The sequence below is a fragment of the Sprattus sprattus genome (genome assembly GCF_963457725.1).
Source record: "Sprattus sprattus genome assembly, chromosome: 13".
NCBI classification, from domain to species: domain Eukaryota; kingdom Metazoa; phylum Chordata; class Actinopteri; order Clupeiformes; family Clupeidae; genus Sprattus; species Sprattus sprattus.
The window spans coordinates 4,761,876-4,788,209 of record NC_137911.1 but is presented as its reverse complement, the minus strand read 5'-3'; the positions used below and the strand labels follow the sequence as shown (position 1 = coordinate 4,788,209).

At 45.6% G+C, this 26,334-nt stretch overlaps 1 protein-coding gene across 2 annotated transcripts in view; it reads right to left on the bottom strand.

The window, feature by feature from the left end:
* tiam2a (TIAM Rac1 associated GEF 2a) overlaps positions 1-26,334 on the bottom strand; it is a 76,930-nt gene that overhangs the window by 15,275 nt on the left and 35,321 nt on the right. For both annotated transcript variants that reach the window (XM_080850130.1, XM_080850129.1), the window contains exons 4-15: positions 23,882-24,374; positions 23,027-23,199; positions 20,766-20,990; positions 17,602-17,787; positions 16,602-16,748; positions 14,257-14,313; positions 10,964-11,131; positions 9,615-9,719; positions 9,406-9,484; positions 9,194-9,283; positions 8,774-8,995; positions 5,396-5,499 (exon numbers count right to left, since the gene is read on the bottom strand). In XM_080850130.1, coding sequence (XP_080706256.1) covers positions 5,396-5,499; positions 8,774-8,995; positions 9,194-9,283; positions 9,406-9,484; positions 9,615-9,719; positions 10,964-11,131; positions 14,257-14,313; positions 16,602-16,748; positions 17,602-17,787; positions 20,766-20,990; positions 23,027-23,199; positions 23,882-24,374 — 2,049 coding nt within the window. The remainder of the gene's footprint in view (positions 1-5,395; positions 5,500-8,773; positions 8,996-9,193; positions 9,284-9,405; positions 9,485-9,614; positions 9,720-10,963; positions 11,132-14,256; positions 14,314-16,601; positions 16,749-17,601; positions 17,788-20,765; positions 20,991-23,026; positions 23,200-23,881; positions 24,375-26,334) is intronic.

Genomic DNA, 26,334 nt, shown 5'->3' with positions numbered 1-26,334 from the left:
TGTGCGTGAAGCGAATGATCCTTTTTGTCTGGTGCCGTGCTGGTGCCTCTGTGCATATGAGAGCTGTTGTTTTCACACCACACAAGGTAACTGAATTAACGTGGAGCAAAACAACATAACTGGGGTCACAGGAGGCTGTGTAGGAGGCACAGGGATTAGCGCTCCTACGTGTCGGCCAAGACTGAAATGGATTATCCTGGTCTGCTATTTTCTATGAGCGAGGTACTATAACCACCGTCCACATCTCCCCTCAGAAAAACATTCCTAAACAATGCCACACCGACAGTTTTTTCCCCTTCGTACTTGACATCATTCGCCATGAAGAAATTGAGGGTGGTGGTGGCAGCGGTGCAGATGGGATTTTTGCATTGGGGGGAAGCTAAAATGATGTTATTCACTGATGATTGTCGCCTTACGTAGGGAGAGTGGTGGGGACGGATCAGGGTCACTATGAATCTGTCCCCAGTGCTATCTGCGCCCCTGGGTGGTGGCATGCAGATAGAGAGAGTCTGGCATCAGTGTCAGTCTCTGCCAGCTGTCTACAGTTGGTCCATCACAGATGAAAATGCCTTCAACTCAAAACGTAAAAAAAAAGACAAGAAAAGTAATCTACACTAGAGGTCTGTTGTCTCAAAATCGGTTGTAGCCAGAGGCCCCAGGTAAAATATGGCATGTCCCCTGAGTGGCCCTTGCCCATTCCTCACTGGAAAATATCCTGTCATGCAGTAGTAAAGCCCTGACAGGGTGTGATTCATCCCTTAGGTTAGGGCTATTGTGCCATGTTGCCATCTTCTTTTCAAAGCTCAATAAATAAAGACACGTGCACATAAATCAAACAGCGAGGCAAGCGGATCCTCAATAGTTCTGCCCATTATACGCTGTGGTGCTCATTTTAAACAAATATTATTCTTCCACAGTCTCTGTGGAGTGTGCAGCCTATGTTTTAATAATGAAACCCTCCCCTATTAAAACCCATTCTAAGGCGTCCCCAGAGCATGCACGATCCGCCTCTATAGCACGCAACACAACACTGATGCATTAGAGCGCCGGCAACATAAATGCTGAGCTCGATATAATAACATTGCAGCACAGCACCTTACAACACTATTGCATTGCAGCGTTAGCTACTTGACTGAGATTGAACTCACTCTAACAGTGAGACTGATGTTATTCAATGAGCACAGCAGTGAATGACCCAAACTACACAAGCAATGAGGAGTGTTACCAGGAGGGTGGATGCCTCCGCCGCCTTCTCGCAGGCCATGCAGGCGGCCACGTCCTGCAGCAGGCAGGCCAGCTTGTCTCGGAGTAGCTGGGCCAGGGTGAGCAGGGCAGTGCCCAGGAAGATGTCCTTGTCCTCGCCCACGCACCCAGGCCAGAACCAGCACATGGCCAGCAGAGAGCACACCGCCTCGGCCGGCAACTGCTCGCGGATGAAGAGCTCAATGAGGACGGAGAGGTATACACAGGTTCTGGTGTTCGGCCCGGTCCTATCAGCCATCGGTGCCGGCCCAGTCTCGATGAGCTGCCGCCTCCACTCTTTCCTCTTTGTTTGGCGCTCTACTCCTCTCTCGCTACTCTTCCCCCGTCCGTCTTCCTCAAGCCCCAGTGAGCACACGCCCCGGCCACCCAAACATAAGCCCATCTTATAAGACGGCTCATGGCCATATGTTGACTGACGGGCTTAGACAACCAACTTCCCACCCACCACCCCCTCTTGTTCTAAGCAGGGGTGTTGTGGATAGTTAGTTTATTAGGTTTCAGAATCCTCTGAAAACTTCTTGCTTGTTTATTGGTCATAATAACTGATGACAACAATTCATAAAAATATGGAAGATATCCATTTTTCCCCTCAGCCATGTAGGTTATGTTAGAGGTTTGTTATTCTGTTTGTTTGTCTGTCTGTCCGTTTGTCGGGATTATGCTAAAACTAGCCGCTAGATTTCCATGAAACATGGTGGAAAGGTGCAGCATAGGCCAAGGAAGAACCCGTTTAACTTTATGGCACGGGGCAGATCCCTGAATGATCTTTCACATTCGTTAACTTTGCCAGATGGGGAATTTGGCCTTGGCCTTGGTCTGTGCTCTCCGAGTGCCCTTCGTGTTTTATTGGTAAAAGGCTACTAGCACGGTGCTTCAAGCAGGCTCCAGAAATAGCTGAGATCAATGAATCAAAGCCGCGGCTAGTTGCACCGTCCACTTTGACTCTTGAAAATGTGTAGCTTCTCATACCCATGGAGATCCTTTTAAAGGCTATTAGTTAGTTAAGGTTTGGAAGCGTTAAAGTAGCTTACTCTGCTCCCACCACTTGGCCAACAGGATACCCATGAGAAAGGAGCTGCCAAAGGATTGAGCATTTAACCCAACACACAAGGAACCATGACGGTACCATTTGTGTACGCCATTGAGATTATACTCTATTTGCCAGGCTCAGAAATCAGAGAACACAACTAAAGCCCATTTCCATTTGTAAAGAGTGGTTACGTTTGTTTCAATAAGTCTGTAACAATTCTCTTATATAATATTGCTCCTAATAAAATGCGATCAGTTTACAGGGCAGGTTCATCCTCTAATATCACACCAGCTATGTATAACAGTACTAGCCCAAAAGACTTCATTTGTGAGCAGTGGAATTAGTGCACTATGATGATAGACTAGGATGTCTGCCTTTTTGGGCTGCTTTTGGCCAGATTAGTGCAAACTCTTCTGTCCACTTAGTTAGGGATCATTTCCTCGCCCATCTGTTTATGACAGGGGGAGCACAGGGCTTCCACCGGTGCTGCAGGGGGGCTTTTAATCAAGGGTGGGGGTGGGGGTCTTCACTAGAACGAACCACTAGCAACATCAACAACACATTTTGTCCCCTATTTATCTAGCTGTTTCAATCATCCCTCTCTCAATGATACAAAAATCATGAAATGCTGAAAAAGATCACATTAACCTTTTATTTAATTCAAAATAAGCTTAATACATTCTAATGCACTATACCAAAACGGGCATATGTTGGCAGCCTCAAAATGTTTCAGCATTTCATTTCATGCCATGCCGAGTCACGGATGATTAGCTAACAGATAGCTGGTATTACCAATGAACCCCTTGCCTCATCTGGAGAGAGGTCCTGAGAGAGACATCCCCTTGAGGTGGGGGGAGTGCCACGGCAAATGCCCGCCACTATGCCAACCTCTGGCCCCATTGTGCCGGGCTTTGGAAAATACCCCTCTATTAGACGGTCTCAGCCAGCACTAACTATTCATGGCTTTCAGCTGCGTGCAGAATACGCCTATTCAACGGGGTAATGGGAACAAATTGGAAAGAAGTAGACCAGGAAATCAAAGCGTGTCACTCTCCAGAACAAAAGTGATTACACGCTGTGACAAGAGGCTGGAAATGCGTCCCTTCCCACCAGGCCTCCAGATATCTGTTCCAGATAGCACCACGCACCTATGATGATAGATCTAATCTATTATGGCTCATTCTTCTCTGTGTTGTTATTTTACTGCAGTTGTGCTCCAAGGCAGCGCAGAGAGGCTTGAAAACGGCAACATCTGTGATCATTATCGGCTCGGCACGTGTCTCCTGCTGCCTACCATTCCTGAATATCAACAGCCTTTGATGGAGCCCAGCCGCAGTGGATCCTGCTGGAACAACATTGCCATGCAGGCAAACAGACTGAGGAGCCTGGGAGTGATGGAGTGCGGAGGGTGGTGCAGAGGGACTTGGGGCTTGTCACTGGGCAAACAGAGGGAATGGCACACAAGCCTGCTCCATCTAATCCACCTCCTCACAGATCAAACGCCCACCAGACACAGAAACCTTAAAGGCAAGCTACACGCTGCAAGAGTCCATACTGTCGCACTGCAAATGAAGCTCACTTTACATACTGCCATAGCATACCTGCATATTTAAAGTATAGACTGCGTCAAGGAACTGAACATATGCATATGAATTACTAAAGGGGAAATGAACTGCATCGTCCATGTAAAACAGTCAATATGTGAAGTATAATAGGCTTTTCATTTGCTCTGTCTAAATGAAGCATGTGATACATTAACATTCTTAAGGAGATTTTATTAATGCTCTGCACATCAACAGATTTGCTAATTAACTTGTAGTTGAAACAAAGGACTTATTTTACCAAGAAAAAAGCCGTGGCTTCAGTTTATTTTAATTTGCATTATTTACTCATTAAAAGCTGTGACAAGGACTTTGCAATGTGACGCCGAAATATAAATCAGTTATTTTAATGAATCCATTTACACATCAAAAGCAGCCTCTACACAAACTCTGCTGGAGAGAGGCTTAAGAAAAAGATAAGGCAATCACAAGAAACAGATGGGCTGACCAGCTCATACTCACGGTGAAGGTCTCAATGCATAGAGGTGAGGAAAAAGAGCACACAAAACTAGAACCCCTTTCTGTGTTGCCAAAACTGTTTTTCTATGATTGAAAAAGACAACATGCTATCACTTTAAAGGCAAAAAGGAAAGCTCATCTGAAGCCGGCCAGCGCTAGGGACTTGCGTAGTCTTTAGCGTGCACTTGCAAAAATGAGACCTGCTTTTTGCCTCTAATTCTATTATGCGGGGGAGCAGGCCTTCTATCACAGGCATACGAGTGCACTGGAGCCAGCCAGTCTGGCAGGGCAAGGACTGAGGATGACAGCTCTAGCGCAGCTTTCCAATGTGCCAACCGTCAGGAACAGCAGCCCATTTCTTGGCAGCGTAGCGGCCACAGCTGTGCCACGAATGCCAGTGAGCAGGGGAGATTTGGGTGGTGCCCGGGCATGTGTGCCCTCTGGGAGGACTGTGTGCCCTCTCCCGGAGGCAGTAATAAGCAGCCTCAGCAGGGCCTCAGGGGTGGAGGGAAGGGTAATAAGCATGAAGCAGAGGTAATGAAAGATCCCAAGCCTATCTTTCACGCTGCACCTGGACTGAGAAGACCAAGTGCCCAGGACTGTGTTCACTTATCAGGGCCGCTCAGGATAAACAAAAGAGGAAGCTCCACTACGACTACTAGTAAATACAATCCCTAATTTCCTGTAATTCCTACACATCCCAGGTACTTTAGGTGATTATTCACAGTAAATGAGTGCCAGACATGTTCCATGGGGAATAAAATGGCAACCAGACAGGATCAAGCCTCTGGCAGAGGCCTAATAATGACTCTGTATCCATGGTCAGCCCACTAGCACACAATCAACAGCTTGTTTACATTACACATTAACACAAGCTCATTTGAACTCAATTCCCATGGTAGTGTGGTGGGGAGGCAAGCTGAAGAGATTAAGCCCGTGATGTTTGCTGCCAGCCGCGGGCACCACCACGTCTCCTGGCAGGTAGTCTGTGTACAAGCCTCCATGGCTCACGCTCACACAGGAAGCCAGCTGGGATCCTTACCTTGCTGTGTTGCACTAGCTTGTGGCTACGCCGTCGATGCTGCAGACCATTCTCCACGCTGGGTTCTAGGAGCTCGCTGGGGGCTTCCTGCCCTATGGACACGTCTGAGAAGAAAGAGAGATGATGGTGTTACACAAGATCCTCCCCCCGCTCACAAGACCACCACACAACGCTAGGTTTAGGACTCACCTAACTCAGCTCTTTATTCAATGCTTAAAGTCATAATAATCATACTTAGCTGCATAATTGGCTCAACATGTTACTAACAGAGAGAAGATATGCAATTCTCTTTGTGCGTTGGGAAATACTGCACTCCGTGACTTGTCAAAACATTGCATAACACCAGTAACATTTGACCAATTTATCAAAAGAAAGAGTAGTTCAAAGACCAAACTGAGAAATAGTTTCTGAGGTGAACTCCATGCAGTGGCATGGGCTTGTGTGTGGTATGTAAAATGGCGCAGTGTGCCGCTCCTACGGTCATAAATCCTGAACAGAGGAAACCCACCGTGGGGAAGCCACACAAATCACAGCCTCGCACCTGCATGCACAGGGGCATATAACCCACACACACAGGCACCGTCAACACAGTAGGGTCTGCAGCCGGTCTAGGACAACTGCATTAAGCGAAAGGGAATGCCAGAGTTAACATTGCATACACTGCGGGCTGCTTTAGCTGTTCAAATTGTCTCCCCCACACGTTATAAAATCTGGTGTGGGTAGAGCTCTGATCCTTTGGAGGAGGACTTGTCCTATTTGTCAACCAATATGAAATGGGTATTTTTAAGAAAACCGCTTTAAGAGAAAAAGCATCCCATAACGATAGGAAGAGAGTGAAAGGGGGACAGAGACGAAGAGAGACTATCTTGTCTGATCATGCACCAGGCTGAACTGAACTAAGGACAGATTTGATTAGACTAACTGGTGAGCAGGCTGTAGACTTTCAAAGCTGAGAAAAAGCAGCAAAACAAATTCACTGCACATAGACATACAGATTTTTAATCCATTCAATTAATTCTCTTAGATAGCATTAGGGGTGCCAAGCAGGAAACCAGGGAATGGATGAAAAACTAACTGCCAGGAAATAATAACATTCTCTATTTAATTTGTGCCGCGAGTGTAAAACTCCAGTCAAACGGTTTGAAGCTTTAGGGAGGCCACTGTTTCATTACGGTGTTGGGATTGGATCAGAGATGGAAATTCATTATTTGGCACAGAAGCTGCCGCATTTCTCCAGTCAATCTGACTTCACAGTTCTCCAATACACCCTCATTGAAAAAGAAAAGAAGAGTCATGTCAACAGAAAGCAAGGAAGGAATAGTGAGTAGGAAAGTAAAACAATATATATAGAGATTGATGTAGAAACATGCAAGCCTATATAGACAGACACAAACTTTAAATACATAGATAGATAAATAGATATAGATAGCTATCTAGCAGCCAAAAACAGGGCTGTCAACACAAATGTCGACGTTTCAACTGAGAAAGACCTCTAAGTTCAAGCGCTGCTGTGAAGTGGAGTATAAATAGAAGGCGGCCCCTCAGGAGCCTCTTTTGGAACACATCACACAATGTTTTGCAGCTAAAGTGAGCCCGCAGCGGGGTGATTTCATGAGCTGGAGCTCAGTGTGCCAGCCGGGCATCAGTCAGGAGACGGGGCATGCCAGTGCCTGGGATCAGTGGGGCCAGTGCCACTCACTCTGCCACCTCCACCCTGATCAGCACAGCTGACACAGCACGCCCTCTACAGGCGCACATGGGGAACTACCACCTCTGAGGGAAAACATGCTGCAGGAGAGCCATTGTGCACAGCTGTTCACTGCATGCATCTGTTCTATATGCTACAGCAGAGAGAGCAGGCACCCAGCGGTAGACCCGAACCTGCTGATCAGGAAAAGGAAGAAGAGGGGAACAGGGAAACTGCTGTTGAAAAAGAGAAGCGCTAGGCTTGCAGTTTTCTTAGATCAGGCTCTAACAACGTCAGCAGCTGAAGTGTTTCATTCGAATTTAGAAGAAATCGAAAGGTAAACATCATTTTGCAGTGCATATGCTGCCGTAAAGCGCTAAGTGGAGAGAGGTTCTGAACCGAGGTTCTTGTGCTGCTGCACACTGTGGTGTCAGAAGTGCTGACATGTTTCTCGTCAACACAGGACATGGTGCACAGGCAACCGGAACACACCGCAACTTGTGTCCAAGCAACTGTGAACTGTGTTTCACACACTGCTAATGAGGCTTTTCTCTATGTCGTTGCTATGCTCCCGGTTGTTTTGGCATTCTATCTTCAATTTCCCGTGTTTTCTTATAAAATGACCCATGATTAGTCTCTATCTTAAACATTATGCCGCTGAATCTCGGACTCTAGATCCTGAAAATGACTGCAATGTTTTCAAAGGGAAAAGCAAAAAGTTTTGCTTAAAGTGTATAATACAAGAAATAATTTCATTTACATTAATCTTAAAATAGCCTTTAAATACCTACTAGTAAACAAGGATAAAAAAAATGCTGGAAAATAGACAGTAATATCTTTTTAAACCCTGTTAGTCTTCGTAACATTAGTGCCTCAAGCAATAAGGAAACACTGAGATACATGACGTTCTTACCTTCCAGTTGTCGAAAACAGAGTTAATTTGGCTCTGCATTCAATAAATTCAAGTCTCCCAACATCTACGTGTCACAACAACCTATCTGCTCAAGCTATGTGACCCTTTCGCTTTCAATCCTTGTACCAATGATACTGATAGCTGCTGGGTAAGGTATTCATGCAGAGAGAAATGATAGTCAAGTTCCTCAAAATACACTTCCATGTTGTCAGCGATGAGGTTGCAAACCACTGTCCTGGCTGAGGCTGGAGAGCGCGTGTCTGTTAAAAAAAGCACTATGTAAGCACTTACACCCAAAGTCTTTTTTGGGTGGATTCCGACTTAAGGCGGCGAGAAAACTAGGTTACTATTAGCAAACTAGGCAGCCTGCATGGTGCTTTGGATGAGTAGTAGCATTTCTGAAAAAGAGTTTGACTTTCACACACTGGGCCATCTGTTGCCAATATTAGTTCACTTTGACTTCAAAACAAGTGCAGGGATCCTGATTGACTTCCAAAACCAATCTAATGAGCCAAAACGTCCTTTCACCGGGTTGGGATGTGTGCATCCTCACGTCGGCACCCTACTCGATGGTAATTGAGTAAGCTGCTAATCTGCTGTGGCGACCCAGCTGACTGACTGACGTCAAGGCCTTGAGTTGATTATGTGAGGCCGCTGACGGGAGCGGCTGCTTGTGTACGTGTTGGCAGTGTAGGGGTTGGAGGGAGAAGAGTCATTCTCGGGGCGGGCAGGCAGGCGAGGTGCGGTGGTGGGGTGGGAGGGTGTTTGGTGATCTTACCTATGGAGGACTTGGCTTTGTGGGGTCTGTGCAGGGTGTCCCGGGCATGGGAGATGTTGGGTGGAAGTGTGGCATGGTCAGGGGAGCGTCTGTGAGATGGAGGGTCTCTCCGCAGGGTGAGCTGTAACGTGTGCTCAGCAAAGAGCATCTGGATCAGGCTCAGGTCCAGAGAAGACACCTCACGGCCATTCAGGACCAGGATCTCATCCCCAGGTCTCAAGCCTAAGAACAACCCAAAAACACAAAGAATTAGCTGTTTGCACAGTTCAAATGTATGCTAACATTCATGATCAGTTTTTGAACTGCTCTTCTCTGCATTGGCCTAAAATAACCTCCACTGACTTCAAAATGGAGCTTAAAAAACAAGGACTGTTTCCAAAAACAACACCAGCATATCCATGAATCATGAATCATCACTACCTTCACCAAAGGCCAGCCCATCAGGGAGTACTTCACTGACAAAGATCCGGCTCTTGTCCAGGACGTCAACATGCCCAGTCACTGCGAAACCTAAACCCACATCAAAAGAAGTACATCAGCTCTGCTTGTGCGAAACTCAAAATGGACCCTTGCAAACAAATGACAAAACCAGGGTTCCTTTGGGCTAGTATTAGAGAACAGTGGGGCCTCACCGTAATCTGCTGTGGTGCTAGGTCTGCTCATGTCCAGGGCGAACACGTCCAGGGGGCACACCTCCAGCTCCTCATACAGCTGTGACACATAGTAACAATCACCCACGTCAGATAGGGCCACATCTCCAAAACATCAGATGAGGTCCTACAAGCTCACTGTCTCTTAATATTTGAAGCTCTAACAGAGAGTCATCTGAGAGGGCCCATACCAGGTCCTGGAGCAGCTCCTCTGGTTCAGGCACACACACCTCCACGCTCTGACCCACACACCGCCGCAGACGCAGGAAGTACAGGCTGGGATCCAACTGCTTGACCTGTGACGGTGAGAAAATCTGTCAGTATGATGCAACTGTGATCGAACATAGACTACATTGATCTTAGCCCATTAGCTGTTGAGAGATCAGTGCGATGCAACTGTGATCGAACATAGACTACATTGATCTTAGCCCATTAGCTGTTGAGAGATGAGTGCGATGCAACTGTAATAGAACATAGACTACATTGATCTTAGCCCATTAGCTGTTGAGAGATGAGTGCGATGCAACTGTAATAGAACATAGACTACATTGATCTTAGCCCATTAGCTGTTGAGAGATCAGTGCGATGCAACTGTAATAGAACATAGACTACAGTGATCTTAGCCCATTAGCTGTTGAGAGATCAGCCATTATGGGTTTTGGAGCTGCTTGTGATCTGCTCTGCTAAGGCGTAGTGGGTGACAGGAAATGACAAAGAAGGTTCTTCATTTAGCGCAAGTGGTCTGCTAAAGACCAGGCAGGGCAGTGACCACACGTCACAGAGGTGAAGAGTGTGTGAGTCTGTGTGAAACTCAAGGTGTGAAAGGTGCAAAAGATGTCTGGAAACTTCACACTCCATCACAATACACACATACACACACACACACACACACACACACACACACACACACACACACACACACACACACACACACACACACCAGGACATGGCAGGTGACAGAGTGAGCACCTGTGTGTCATCTATTTTAGTCATTCACACACCATGAGCCGCTGTTGAGGGCTTGGCCAAGGCCTCAGTCCAGGCAAGCTTTTGTGTGTGTGTGTGTGCTGTGTGTGTGTGTGTGTGTGTGTTGTGTGTGCGTGTGCTGTGTGCTGTGTGTGTGTGTGTGTGTGTGTGTGTGTGTGTGTGTGTGTGTGTGTGTGTGTGTGTGCTGATCATCTTCACCATTGGAGAGGGATATAAACACAGAAGATAGATTTGAGTTGATAGACATATTAGTGTGAAGTTGTTTTTCTGTGGGCGGTTCCTAATCATCTCCTCCCATACGTCCCTGCTAAATCTGCACACATTAAACTGGGAGCAGTTCATTTATCAAACTGCACATCATCGTATAATTCAGCCGTTTTCATTCCCTCAGCCCAGAAAGATGGCAAGGATGTATTAGAACTCCTCTGCCTCCTGTCCCATTATCCATATGTTCCTCAGGGCCATCATCCTCCAGATCCCACTCACAGGCGCCATCTTTCAGCTGAACGAGAGGGTCATCCTAACACAATCACATTCATTACTCCCACAATACCTTGCAGGCCAAAGTCATGGCGTCCGCCACCATGTGATCCCGTCTCAAAGGCACCATGACCGCTTGGTTGTCTGGCATGTAAATGCAGGCTTGGGTTTCACCGCTGTCGTTCCATCGGCCGCCTTCAGGTGGTGCTATGGAGTACAGGTTTGCCAGGCTGTCCAGTCTCTACAATAAGGCAATCAGGAGTGATGGACAGTGAGAAAGAGGGAGAGGGGGAAATAGAGAAATGAGAGAGAACAAATAAATCAAAAATCAATATGCTTCCATTAGGCCAATGTAAAAATTGGCAATGCCTCAACATGAAATGCGAGTTGTGGCCCAAAGGACCATTGAGGAATGATTTGACAAGGTGGCCAGTGTCGTTTCATAGTATGGTGATTATAATGATGGTGTAGTGGGTAATGATTGGATGGAAATTGGCAGCGCTGTGCTGTGCTGTGCTGTGCTGTGCGCACATGTTCAGTCTGAGGAACATCTGCACAGATGTCGTTTCTCATCATGGTAACTGGCACTGGCACATCATTTCATCCACACTGGTATTTATAGATTCAACACACACATGACTTTATCAAGGCATGAAGAGGTACGCTGCTCTTTCATGCAGTGCTTCAACTGTCAGACACACTTCTTTGTTTAGTAAGTGTTTTTGCTGATTATCAGAACATTCCATTGAGAGTCAGTTTCACTTTTACACATCAATGTATATATAAATGAGTATTTAAAAAAGAACTGCTCAAACATTTTCAATTATTCCATATTATTCTCTACTTAGCAAATACTAAATCTACTCAATTCTGTTGAAGTTATCTATTCAACTACATTTATTAGGAGCATACACGGTACTTTTTACATAAGATAATTCCCGCAAGTTCCTCATTTGTGGCAGTCTGGGTCACAATGTGGTGTTTCAGTAGACAGGATATCTGCCCTGAATCCTCTCACCATTACTTTCATTAGTACAATATATTTAGCTGTGGCTGAGGGCCCACTGGTATTTGCTTGATATTATTATAAATGAGACGATCCTTTCATACAGTCTTGAATGTTTGTTAACAAACACTTGCTATTGCTTTTTCCAGAAAAAAACCCCACTTTGACCACATTTTATGGAAAGTAACTGGTGCACTGAAAAAATTAATAATCTGGTTTTCCACCTTCATTACCAACAGAAATAAAGTCCAAAAACAGAGCTCCCTAATGTTCTATTCAAGTGTGACAAGGATGTTTGGACCTTACTGAACAGAGGCCACTTTCTTACAGCCTTCCTGTCCACAGGACTGCCACTCAGCTTGGGCTGTGAGCTCATAGTGATTCTTTGGGCAGGGAAAACAACATTTTCCAGGGGGGCGGTTGCATAACGGCATCACTGCTGTCCAGACATCATGGTGTGAGAGAGGAGGTGGGGGGGGGGGGGGGGGGGGGGAAGTAGCCACTGGTGACCAGTGTAAGTCTCACCCCACTTACACAGGAGCTGAGTAACTGTGTGCTCATTCATTCAGCCACGGCAACAGAGCGGCAAGTGCCCGTGCACTTTCCACATGTGCAGCCAAGGTTGTCCACAGACCAATGCTCTCTGTGTGCGACGATGTGTGAATGTGTGTGTGTATGGTGTGTGTGTGTGTGTATGTGTGTGTATCAAAACAAAACCCTGTGCTTCAGACTTTCCCCTATACAGAGGAAATAATTTATTTAGCATCCTCTGCCCAGAGCCTTCTAAAGATGGAACAAATTGAACAGGCACACTGTGTCAGGACTATCCACTTTACAGAAACACTCTTTATAGATGGTCTCCCAGCAACACTCCAATATTCAAATAAACAACTAGTCAAAAGAATTCAACCTTGCCTTTTCAGGAAAAAGATTGAAAAAACTTTTACCATACGAACTATCTTTATCATACCTTTATCTCAATATGTTTGCGTGTGTGTTATTGTTAACACTGGATATTTGCTACTAAATAATTCTGTGTGATGGAATGAAATGTGTTGGGCATGAACTCAACCCAACCATGTAAAAGGAAGGAGTCCTTGAGTCTCCTCCATTATAAAGAACAGAGTGTGCTCTGCCAAACAGACTGAGACAGACTGTTGAGTCTTGCGGGTGGTGCTTGTGCTTTGACAAAGTCACTTTTCAAGGCAATACAGGGGGACATTCACTGGTAGTCAGCGGAAGCCACCGGCACACGGCAACACATCCAACCATTTAGGATGCCAGAACTCAAGAGAAGTCTGAACCTGCAGAGCTGCTGCAGTTCTTAAGCATGTGTTCCTCCAGGAAAACTTTCAAAAGACAAAAGTAAGGGATTAGATGTGAAATGACAACTCAAAAGAGCCTTCTGCTTAGAGCACATCTGTTTCTTCTGCAGAAGAAAAAAAAACAGAGCTGATTTCATGTGACAGTCCCAAAGGACAGTAACTTCCCCCCTTTGAGAAGATGGCCGTGTCCCCTCACCACGAGCACAGGAACAGAACACAAGACCTCAGAGACACATTCAAATGCACTCCTGGGGAAAGGCATCTCTGCGTTTTATTTTGGCAACTTCGCACTCTCTTCCCACTATGTAGTCATTCTGACTTACACTGGGTACATTCAACTTCACGGCTGGGCTACAGTGCGGACCATTGTGCAAGGATCCAGAACTAATGGTTAGAGGATTCAGGGCGGATATCCTGTCCACTGAAACACCACATTGTGACCCAGGCTGCCACGAATGAAGAACTTGTGTGTGGGAATTATCTTATGTAAAAAGTGCTACTGTATTGTATGACCCTAAAATGGGAAATGGAGTTGAATAGAGAACTTCAGCAGAATTGAGTAGAACAGGTCAACGGTCACATTTCCTTCGACAGATTTCAAAGGCTGAGAACTGAGTCCTCTCTGTAAACATGTCCCCGCCATTTTTACAATCACCGATTTCATCCCCACCACTTTTGACAACTGAACATTAAATCTCACTTCAATGAATATAACGCTTCAAACAAGGTGCATTATCACCCTGGATAGATGATCATTTAATTGATACACAAAAATGATCTATCGATTCAAATCTTTCATCAAAGAACACCAGAAACTATGGTTGACATGTTTGTCAAACACATCTTTCTAAGTGGTTATACTAGCAAACACTGCTGAATCCAGAATGTAAAGCTAGTGATTCCAATGTAGCTGTTCTTTGATGAGCCTCCAGTCAGATGCCATCACCTTTGTTCCAATGCATTATGTTCATCTCAAATACAAGCTTTTCTTTGTATGCCAGAAAAGCATCTCAAGACAGATACACATTTACTCACGTCAGAACTGTAAGGTGGGAGATAGTTGACTGGTGCCTCAGCTTCACTCTCGAACAGCTGAAAGAGAGACAGAGGAGGAAAGCAACTTCATTAAAAGTGTTACTCATCTGTAAGAGTTGACCAGTTGTAATGTTAACAATAACCATCTCCGAAAGAAGCCATTTTGTATTTGATCAAACAATTTCACTTGGCAAGAGCCGTTTGCTTTGATACTATTTCTATCCTGGCTGGAACCTTTGAGGCAATGCTGAGAGTAATAGGCACTGTGGTAATGTTTGAATTCAGATGAAAGGAAGAACTGTGTCTACTTTGGGTGGAGAGGTGGATGAGGTTTCTTCTCCTGCTTTCTCTCTCTCTCTCTCTCTCTCTCCCTCTCTGCCTTTCTTTCCCCCCTGCCTGCTGTTTCCCACAGACTGTTGTGGCTGGAAGCTTTTTCAGCCCCATCAACCGTCTGACTAAGTGAATGGGCTCATAATATTTAATAATGCTAATATTTAAAAAAAAAAATGACCAATTGTGCAAGAATCAAGTCGAGGGTGTAGGTCGAGAGGTACGTAAGTACAAAACACAGTTTTCAAGTCATTATCTACTACATCCATTAGCATTTTATTAAATGAATAAATGAAAATCGTAATGTTCTCACGGTAAAGCTGAGTGCTTTTAGAGACTCGCTGCTTGGTACAAAGTCTAGGCAATTTGCTGGTGAGTGCGCCTTAGAAGCTTCTGGGAGTTTGTGAGTAATGCCAGATCAAATTCCTGGAGACAGGGGGAGCACAACCACAGTCTCTCCCTTGCAGAGTTTAAGTAAGTGATTTCTGTGGAGGGCATGGATAGTTCCTTGACCTGTTTGGGGATGTCTGTAACTCTATTCTACAGATCACGGTCAACCTAAACCCACTTAGGCAAAGGACACAAAGGGCAACGGTGAAGGTCTACACGTTTCCACACTTGACTTTATCTATACTGAGGCTTGATGGTCTATTTCCAGTTAATCATCCCCCATTTGATCTAGCTTCTTCACATGTGTGAGAACAGATGACTGAAGGAAGGATTGAAAGGGGGGGGGGGGGCAGAAAGAAAGGGATTCTGTTGAATCCAATTAAACATCCCTTAAAATGGCTGCCATCACAAAAGAGAGGGGAAGGAGCAACACCTTGACTCAGCACCTGACGTCTAAAGGAACGTGAAGGCCATTCAATATTTAGCACCTAGCGCAGGCCCTTACATGAACCATCTGTTTGTAGCTGGAGGGCATGGTACAGCCGTCTGCAATCTACCACATATGGCTTTTAATAATTCATAGCACATTTGTGCTCACTCTCACTGCTTATCTCCCTCCACACCTCAGCCTTCTGCACTGCGAAAACAGAATTGGGTCTCATTAGGCAAGCCGGCTGGATCTCCCACTACATGACACATGTCAAGGATGGGGAGGGATGGGAGGGAGGACCACGGGTGGGGGATGTTTTGGTGCTGCCCTGCCTTGCTAAGGGGAACCTGATGGCAATGTTGTGCTGTCATCCAACCATGAGGTCAGTCTAGTGCCATTAGGTCAACAGCTACAAATACTGAACTGTGGTCTAGAATTGACACCAAGCTGCTCTGGAAGGGCCTTACTTTGAGTAGTTAGAAATCACCGCATAAAGCTCTCCTGTACATATTTTTAATTCTGGCACCACCATGTGGTTATGTGATTTTTGTTTTTAATGAATCATATCAATGTGATTGACTGAATTCAACAAAAGCAGTGGTTTATTTACACTCAAGATAGAGAGTTTTGTGTCATGATTTGAAAGCGCTCATCATAATGATGGGTTTAATTTAGTATCTAAATGGACAGTACAGCAAACAGTGTCAGTAATGGAGCTGAACAGAGCAGGCGCAGTACAGTGAGGAATGAGGGTTACAGTCAGTGACAATGAAATGTGGAAACAGCTCTTAAACGGATTACAGCCCCTAGCCTTTGAACATAGGCACCAGATATTTTTGATGTCCTTAAAAAGAGCACAGTATCTTTCCTGAGGTGTTTTTCTAGAATGGGAAGCAGAGGGGAGGAACAGGAGACATAAATAAATAATGATTCACTCAAGGCAATAATTCCCAACTAGAGAGGATACACAAAAGGCTGTTATTTGCACCTGGGTATGGAATTTTCCTGTGAGCAGGAGGGATGATTTCACACCAAACCCCATATGGTGCATCCAACGGGCAGAGATCCATTCATCACCTCTGTAGCAGTGGAGTAATGCATCTCTCCAGGCCCTATTAGAGCTCTTTCATACCCTACAGCACAGACCCAGGCTCCAGCCTTAAGACACAACGCAGGAGACCACAGTTAAATGTACCTGAGAGGCTGAGGGTCTCTTCTCACGGCCCCGCCTGGTCAGGTTGTCCAGGCCCTTGAGAGAGGAGAAGATGCCCCGTTTGCTACGTCCTTTTTGAGAGTGAGACAGGGAGCGCTTCCGTAACGTGGCCTCATCTCTAGAACAGATCTGAAATGAGGAAAAGAACCCAACCGTGATCAGAACCCATTACACTGAGACCCTTGGAACCTTCAACACTGAGAGGAGTAGCCTTGATCAGAACACACTACACTGAGACCCTTGGAACCTTCAACACTGAGAGGAGTAGCCTTGATCAGAACACACTACACTGAGACCCTTGGAACCTTCAACACTGAGAGGAGTAGCCTTGATCAGAACACACTACACTGAGACCCTTGGAACCGTCAACACTGAGAGGAGTAGCCTTGATCAGAACACACTACACTGAGACCCTTGGAACCTTCAACACTGAGAGGAGTAGCCTTGATCAGAACACACTACACTGAGACCCTTGGAACCTTCAACACTGAGAGGAGTAGCCTTGATCAGAACACACTACACTGAGACCCTTGGAACCTTCAACACTGAGAGGAGTAGCCTTGATCAGAACACACTACACTGAGACCCTTGGAACCTTCAACACCGAGAGGAGTAGCCTTGATCAGAACACACTACACTGAGACCCTTGGAACCGTCAACACTGAGAGGAGTAGCCTTGATCAGAACACACTACACTGAGACCCTTGGAACCTTCAACACTGAGAGGAGTAGCCTTGATCAGAACACACTACACTGAGACCCTTGGAACCTTCAACACTGAGAGGAGTAGCCTTGATCAGAACACACTACACTGAGACCCTTGGAACCTTCAACACTGAGAGGAGTAGCCTTGATCAGAACACACTACACTGAGACCCTTGGAACCTTCAACACTGAGAGGAGTAGCCTTGATCAGAACACACTACACTGAGACCCTTGGAACCTTCAACACTGAGAGGAGTAGCCTTGGCTGTGTACTGACCAGTGCATGGAAGGAGGACACAGAAAAGATCCCCAGGCGGCCCAGAGCTGCTTTGGAAGGGCGGCTGGCGGTGGCCAGGAGGCTCTTGGGATTGGGCAGCTCCCCGCCCTGCAAGCTGGCCAAATAACAGCGCATGCGGAAGAGGTCCATGTTGAAGCGCTCCAGGTTCTGCTCCCACTGCTGAATCTGTATGGACGCAACAAGCAGATCAATGTCAAAGGGAAACATAGACACAATAGCACTGCCTTCCCTCTGCAGGCCTTACATGGGGAGTGCAAACACACTGAACACAGACACAAGGTAACTCAAGTTAACACAAAGAAGATGGAACACCACTGGTGTGTACGAGCTGGTGTGTACGTGTTGGTGTGTAGGGGAGTGTGAACCACATAAACTTTTAATTGAGATGGAGGGGGGATAGAGGCATTCCAGGGAGGCATAATTACTTGAGGGTGTAAAGAGGGCTTGATCTGGCACTGAGGGGGGTGGTGGTGGGGTGGGGATGAGAACTGGCATTCTGACTGGGAGGGGGAACAGAGGGGGAGCTTATGGTTAATCCTCACATCTGAGTCATCCCAGCCAATAAAAGTCATGGAATAGGGGGGGCTGGGCTGCAGACAATCATCTCAACCCCCCTGCCATAGAAATAAGACAGACACAAAAAAACAGTGCAGCAATTGTTCACACCATATTTACACTGAGAGCTTGCTTATTTATTTGCTGACTGGGGGATGGGGGGTCTGCTCTATGTGCTGTTCGCTGGGACTCATCAGCAAAGCAAAATCCATTCACTTCATAAAACAGTACGATCTCTCTTGTAAAGATAAACGCAAATTCACAAGATTCTTCCGGAGCAACATAAACGTCCCCCACAATGATGAGGTTCCACTGCCCTAATAATACCTCCGCTAGTGAGGCTGCTCTGTTCCCTGTCACTTATAGGGCTAAAAAGCCTTTTAATGGGATCATTAGACCACAGGCCTCCGTGCTAAGGGCGAGATAGCTTACGGGAACCGGTGTGGCCCTCATTAAGGTTTTACAGAGGCCTTGTGCTTTGGTAAATCCAATCAGCTGACCTGCGCATCACAATGGGTGCTGGGCCACCGCTACAATAGGGATCTCCTGGGAGACTCTGCCCGAGACAGAAGGCTTTTATCACAGGGCCGGCATTAAGGTGTCAGCCAAAGGGATTCATCTCCCTCCCAAAAGAAGAGGCGGATTAGGTTTGGATACTCAGCTCAGGACAATTAAAGGCTGCACAACCGTTTCCAAACCTTTGAAGCTCTGTGCCCCATGAGTATTGCAAATGCAAGGAGTTCTCCAGCGCGGCGAAGGAAAATTCACCCAGGTAAATGCAAAAACAATGCATCCGCAGTCATTAACGGAGAGAAACTGCTTGAAATGCCATTTCAGGCACGGTAATTTACGAACAAAACAGGGCAGACTCATTAACATCATTACAGGCAGGAACCATCCCGAGCAATGCCTTTAGCGCCACATAATGGCACGCTGTGCTTCTGAAATGAGCACAGAATCAAGCAGAACGCAGTGCGCTACCTCTCTGCTTGGTACTGGCAACCCGGCCAGCACTCAGATGGGGAAAGCACTGGTGGAGTCACCACATATTGCATCCATCTGGCCTCTATATTGCGCTATTTAGTCCCATTTTCAGTCCCATTAAAGGGGGCAGGAATGTGTGTTTTTCCTTCAGATAGCCCCTGCCTTTCATTTGTCTCTCAGGAATTTGCCCTCTAGTTCATTTTAATGGCATATGCTTAATTGTTGTAAATGGCAAACAACCACTATTTCCTTTCAAGGTTGCGACATGGATGCTTCACTATGCCCCACTGGCAGTGTATCAAGGGGACAGGACATCAAAGAAAAGAATGCTTGGGAGGTAGACGGTATTTGCCCCCACCTCCAACACACTGCCTTTAAATCCATTCATCAGCCGCCTGATGCCCTACCCCCACCCCCACTCTTCCTCCCCCACCATCCATCTAGTCTTGTGGCACTCATTCGACCCGCCCTACCCCCCCTGACCTCACTATTGGCTCCAGACACTCCTGTCCAGCAGTGCCATGATTGTTAAGAGGAAACTGCAGGGGGGGAAATGTCTGGGCATGATGGCGAGAAAACAGCCTTGCTGACAAGCCAAATTGACTGAATAGACACGAGTTAGATGAAATGCACTTACAAGCTGCCTCATTGATATTCCAAAACCCAAATCAGGGCAAATCCTGTCTGGGTTGTGCACCACAGCTCAATATTTGATGCTGAAGCTTCCCCATACACCATACTTACATTGAATATGTGCTCCATCCCCAGTAAAGCCAATTACTGTTAAGTTAAGGACTCATTGAAGACATTTGGAAAATGAACAACATTGCATAAACTGAGAATAAAGCAACTCCATTATAAGGATAATTGCTCTTAAAATGCACAAGGTTTCCATTTCTCTAAGCTGGAGGAAGTGCTTGGTCTGTGCTTTTAAAGTATGCTTTCTGTGGGACAGCCTTACCCCCTCTTTAATTGCCACACTATAAAATCAGGTTTATGAACTACGCTGGTATAGTACCTGAGGTTTAAGTGAGGGGGCAGATAGGGGGTGATTAACAGAGTGAACCTCTTGCAATGCAATGATCCTTATTTCAGCTATTATACTCCTTTAACATGTTGATGAAACCTCTGCAAAACCAACCAGATGTGATGCATAATGGTACACCTGCATTCTATACTATACTGTATGTATCTATGTCACTTAACCAAACCAATGAGCCAATAGGCCTAAATCATTCATTTGCCATCTAATATAATTCTGAAACTAATCCTGAATGCTGTTTGCATTGCAAAAGAGAGGTTAACACAGACTGCTGTCTTTATGTGAAAGGTGAACACAGACATTGATGGCTCGTCTGTGTGGTTGCTGATCCACGACAAACAGAGAGCATTGCAAACAAACACCTTCCAAAACTTTCAAACATTCATGCTGAGGCAAATCACTATGCAAGCACCAGCACTGAAACTAGGTCATGTTGATATTGAGGTGTTTTTGAACGTGAGCATGTTTTTAAAGAAGTGACCATGTGTGAAAGACTCAACCATCAGGCCTTCTCTTTAGGGGGACAGTGGACAGGCACAACATAAGTGTGATGACCCTTCACCTGGTTTTCAATGGCTTTCCTGTTCTTGCTGTCGCTCACTATGGAGAGCTGCAGCTCAGCCATCTTCTTCATCTTGCTGTCCATATCGATCTTCTGCAGGAGGCCACGGATCTGGCCCCGGAGCAGCCGCAGGGTGTCCTCCTTCCCCTGCCGCTTGGCCAAGAGAGAGGCGCTGGCCGAGTGGATGGCTGTCACCCAGTTCTCTAGGTCGGTCTGATTACTGGCCTGAGGTTGGACACAGAACAAAAGCTAAATAAAAGCTTGAGCTAAATAGAAGACATTTCAGCAGAAGCCATGGTGAGCTGGTCTTAACGGCTGAGAAGCTACAAGGCTTACTTTGTAAAAGGGAGGTTTGAGCTGACAAGTGTGAAGTGAGAATCCACCAACCATCACCTAATCCAGTTATTTCTACAGACAGATCATCCTATTCAACTGCACAAATGTATAATCAGAGAATGAGAGACTCAGCTACACTGGGAAAGGATTTTTCACTTAGCTGGTAAGGTTTTAACATGCTACAGAGGAATGTTCCAGACACTATTCTGACAAGATGATCCATGTTCTGAAAATGACCATCATGTTGGTTGGTATGTTGGTTATATTGTGAGATGCCTATAATCACATATGTGCCCAGTCTGTCAACCCTTTTCAAAGTAGTGCTGTAGCGATGCGTCGATGATGTCGACGCGTCGATTTCAAAATTACGTCAACGCCTTGTTTTTACGTCGACGCTTCGCCACATACATGTGGGTGACCCAAACAGAAACAAACATTGCGCAATTAGAATGGAAATAGAACCGCCAACCACCTCACAGCAGGATGCCCATCAAAGCCCTGCAAAAAGCCCCATTAAACGAAAAAGTCCAAATACCTCGCCCTAAATCATCGAAGGTATGGGAATACTTCAAATTCAGTCCCAAACGTAAAGGTGTCGTTATTTGCAGTCTTTGCCAAATGGAGTTGGCATACCACACCAGCACAACAGCGATGTGGGAGCATCTGAAGCGGAAGCACCCCATTGTCTCTCGTGAAGGGGACAATAAGTAACGTTGGTTACATTAATTTAACGTTTGTTCAGTGTGTTGTGTAGCTTGAGCTCTGAGCACTTCGGTGGTGCTAGCTAACTATCTTCTTAGCTCTCCGTGCAGTTTGTTCGTGCTTGGTTGCTAGTAGTTAACGTTAGCTAGCTACTAGCGCCTAGACAGCTGTGTCAGTTTAGTTAACGTTAGTTAGCATCTAACTTACGGCTGCAGAACACAGCAACCAAGCACGAACAAACGGCACATAGAGCTAACTCATGCTGTGGTCATTTACGAGTCAAACACATAACATTAGACTAACGTTGGCCAGCTTATAGTATGTATTATGATTCACTATGTTAGATCGCCAATGTCGACTAATGGCGCCAAGCAATGTCCAGGCCAGGGCTGCACATAAGGTGATCCGCAGTGCTTATGAATGAATGAATGTTTTTTATGAGCACTGAAAACATTTAAATTAAAACATCCAAGTGTGATAGGGCTCATTTGAGTACCAAACATTTTTACTGTGCCTCTAGATAAACATGAAATGCATTGTTGGACTTTTGCTGTGCAAAACGGTGCTCAATAAAGTATATTATTAAGATTTTTTGGACTAATCGTCCAATTAGTTGTTAGATTAGTCGACTAATCGATAAAATAATCGCCAGATTAATCGTTTAGAAAATAATCGTTTACCCCCAGCCCTATTTCAAAGCAGGGAAGAATTTAGCCATGACCTTGAACAAAAACATATAAAATGTCAAATGCATGTCCTCATAAAACATGTTATTGTAAGCCTGAGGGAGTTGCAATAATTCAATAAACACCATTTTCTAAACAATAAGCACAAATGCTTTCATCGTGAAAACAAAGCTCTCCACGCATCCCAAAAGAATGCACTGCTGACAAGGCAGGAAAGCCAAGCAGCCACAGAACACAAACACATACCGAGGAGGAGAAATATACACACAGAAAAACAACTTCTGTTCCTCATTTCAGGGGAGATCATAAACACCACTTTGCATGATAGGGAGCAGGCCAGGGTGACACATAAAACCCTTCAAGATGGTGATTACATGAAGCTGAAGAGAACACATATTATAAAAGTTCTTTGAGATACCTAAATTACTTCATCTACTCTCTTCCTCCCTATCAAATATGTTGTAAATATTTAAAGGCAGCTATCTAGCTGAGGGAGAGTCTTCTATTTTTGGAGTGGGAAATGGACACTTAACATACCTGGAAGAGGTAGACGTCACCATAGGTGTTGCTGAGGCAAAATACATTCTCTCTTTTGGGGTGTTCAGGTACCGCCTGGACCACGCTGTCTTCAGTTAGCAGGGCATAGCGAGGGGACAAGTCCTGCTCAGAAGAGCTTTTACCATAGGTCTCATAAAAGAGTAATGTGCAGCCTGCAAGAAGAGGAGGGGTGAAAAGGTGAGGAGGTTTAAAGAGAAAGAACAGTGAAAATGGGGGGAGTTAAACAAGGACTTTCAAGTGCAGATATTTTCCAGCTTGAAAGAGCTATCCTTCTTGGGTCAAATACTGCTTATCCTAGATGAAGCAGGGGGTATTCTGTTAGATCATCTATAAAGATGACAGATGGATTTCTAAGATGGGAAATGTCCTCCAATTACTAACAATACCAGTCCATATCTTTGCGGCTTCATAAATAGTGAATTTAAAAAGTCTCAAATGAGATGTGTTTTATTAAGTATAGATGTCTTTTGGGTTTCATTTTCAAGACTTTGTTAGCAGCTAGGAGATTGTGGAGATCCGTTATGGTATGGTAACTGTCTAGTCACTCTATCTGCCACAGACTGTCTTGGCTGTATTGTGCCGTGATCAGTAAACATACTGATAGACCCGTTCACCATCATACCCAAACACATAAGCACTTGAGTGGAGGTCATTCACCGTCAGATTATCCACTTAGGCATATATAATTCCCATAAGCATAACTGACACAAAGCCAGACTCCAGCAGTTGAAGTTGAGGTGACAGATTTGCCCAAGGACAGAGTCTGACAGTGAAACGGTACTGTGCTGCACACCACAGGGCCTCAGAATGGGAGATCCCGGCTGCATGGCTCACCTTTCAGGGTGACCCAGTAGTGCTTCCACTTGCGTCGGGGCACCAGCTCCAGCTTCCGGTCCTTGTGGAGGGTGATGAGGGGCTTGAAGGAGAGCCAGCCTGCCCGCCGGACCACGCCCTGCTCCTTCTCAAACAGCAGGTCCAGCTGCTCCAGAGAGCCCATGGCCTCCCCGCTGCTGCTCTCCTCAGTCCCCTCTGTGGACGGCTCCTGCAGCTCCTCTCCTCCGCCTAGTCCTCCTCCACTCCGTCCAGCCTCCAGCTCCCGCATGAAGTTCTCGTAGATATTCTGCCGCAGGGCGTCTGCCCCTTGGTGCAGAGCACCGGCTGATTCACTCCGAGACGGCAGTGCTTGGGATCGCGAGCGGTGCCGCGGATGGGAGGGGCCCCTAGGGTACCCCAGGAGACTGGAGACCTGAGAGGGGGAGCTGGTGTCGGCAGTGAGGCCATCCACACCACTGTCAAAGCACTCACTGGTGTCTTTGTACCTTGGCTCCTAAAGGGGGTTTTAATAGAAAGGAGAGGGAAGTGTTCATTTTAGTCATGGGATGATAGCTGTTTGCTAAACTTGTTTCACTGATTTACTGAATCCCTTCTTGCACTGTAAGTGTGCAGTGATTAGACTTGTCATTGATAGAATTGTCATTAAGTGTAAATAGGTATTTTTTTCATTAGGGTTTTATACTGGTTTTAATCAAAAGCATTTTCCTTCGATCACAGACAGTTAAAAGATTGAACTGTAACCTATATGAAAAAGAAGATCGAAGGCTTGTATGCCTATATTCCTTGGAAAAGTCCCTCATATTAAAATAATTACATTTTATATTTCTCAACCATGTCCTTTCAACATAATATATGGGCATGTTGACATCTCTAGGGTCCAAATGATCTGAAATGACTCTCAGTTCGTGAGGGCACACTCACTCCCAGTGCATTGTAATCCACTTCTGGAGATTGCTCTCTTTTATGACGAATGAAAGCCCACCTGCACTCCATTAAATTAGCCCATTGATTCCCCATTGCTCAATATGGACGAGTGCACTTCAAAAACACACACCGAGTAGTGCCCTTGCACAGCAACTTCACCTCAGCCTACCCAGCCAACAGCTGCCTTTTATTAATGGGAAGGGAACTACCATCCCCATCGGAGGGCACCCACTGACCCCTGCACTGATGTCTGGGAGCCAGGTGTGAGGTAATGGCGGCTGGACACAAGTCTCTTTTTCCAAAGGAGTTAAAATCTGAAGTGATGTATTGCTAACCCTGTGTTCACCCTCGTACCCTTCATTCATTACGGAGGGGCTTTGGGACCAATGATAGGGTCAGAGCCAGGTACTGGTGGAGCCCCCAACCCAGCACCAACAGGTACAGGCTTTGTGTAGCGTCATACTTACAGCTGGCAGGGAGTAATATAGGAAAGAACAACCCCCATTAAACCTTCAGAGCTCAGGGGGAATAAAAAGCTCAAGAAATGTCACTTCTTTAACTATTTCACTCAAAAGTACCTGATTGTAGCCTAATTGAAACCTGAAATGCTTGTTTTTTAAAACGCTTAGGTTTTGTGTCCGTAAAAGTTTATTCGAAATGATCCATTTTGCATGATGAGACTTTATGAATGGATGATACATGTATGTAAGCATGCATGCTGTGCTGATCCATGACTAATTCATGAAGAAATGGGAAAAGGATGCTGTTGCATTGCATTGAGTCTAACACCAGAGTTCTGAAAAGGAAACATTGTCACCAGGTGAAAGAAAAACAAGAACTTGTGAGATGATTGAAAGTGACATCTCAGCGGAGAACACCTCTCTCTTGGCCTCACAACAAGGCACACCAGTTTATACACTGTGAGCCTCATGGGTCAATCTAAGGTCATCTGCTTTTTGATAGCAAATAAACAAAACACACACTCAGGTAGATTGAATAACACAATCACATATAAAAAAGTAGAGGATGACATTTAAAACTAACTTGCCGAGATTTTAAAATGGCTCATTTTAAGGGCTCTAAATAAAAGTGTAACATCATCTTCTATGACAACCCTTACATAAGAGGTTCATAGGATTGAATGCTAATTAAGATCGAGGATTTGGAACGCAGGTCTGATAAGATAAATAACACTCCCATGAAACAGCATTACAGGGACGGGCAAAGAGCAAGGTGCATTTAAGCTAATCTTTTTAAAGCTCAGTCCGCATTCCACCCATCAGTATCTACAGTGCCACCCTTCCCCATCAATCATATCATATATCGATAAAGAACCCTCCCGAGCGACTTTAGAATGGCTCTGTTTACACACAAACACACCCTCTACTCCATCTCCAGGCAGCTCTGTGCTTGACACTGCAGCTCTTCTCATCCTCTCTTCTTCTATGCCTAACACTGCAGCTCTTCTCATCCTCTCTTCTTCTATGCCTAACACTGCAGCTCTTCTCATCCTCTCTTCTTCTATGCCT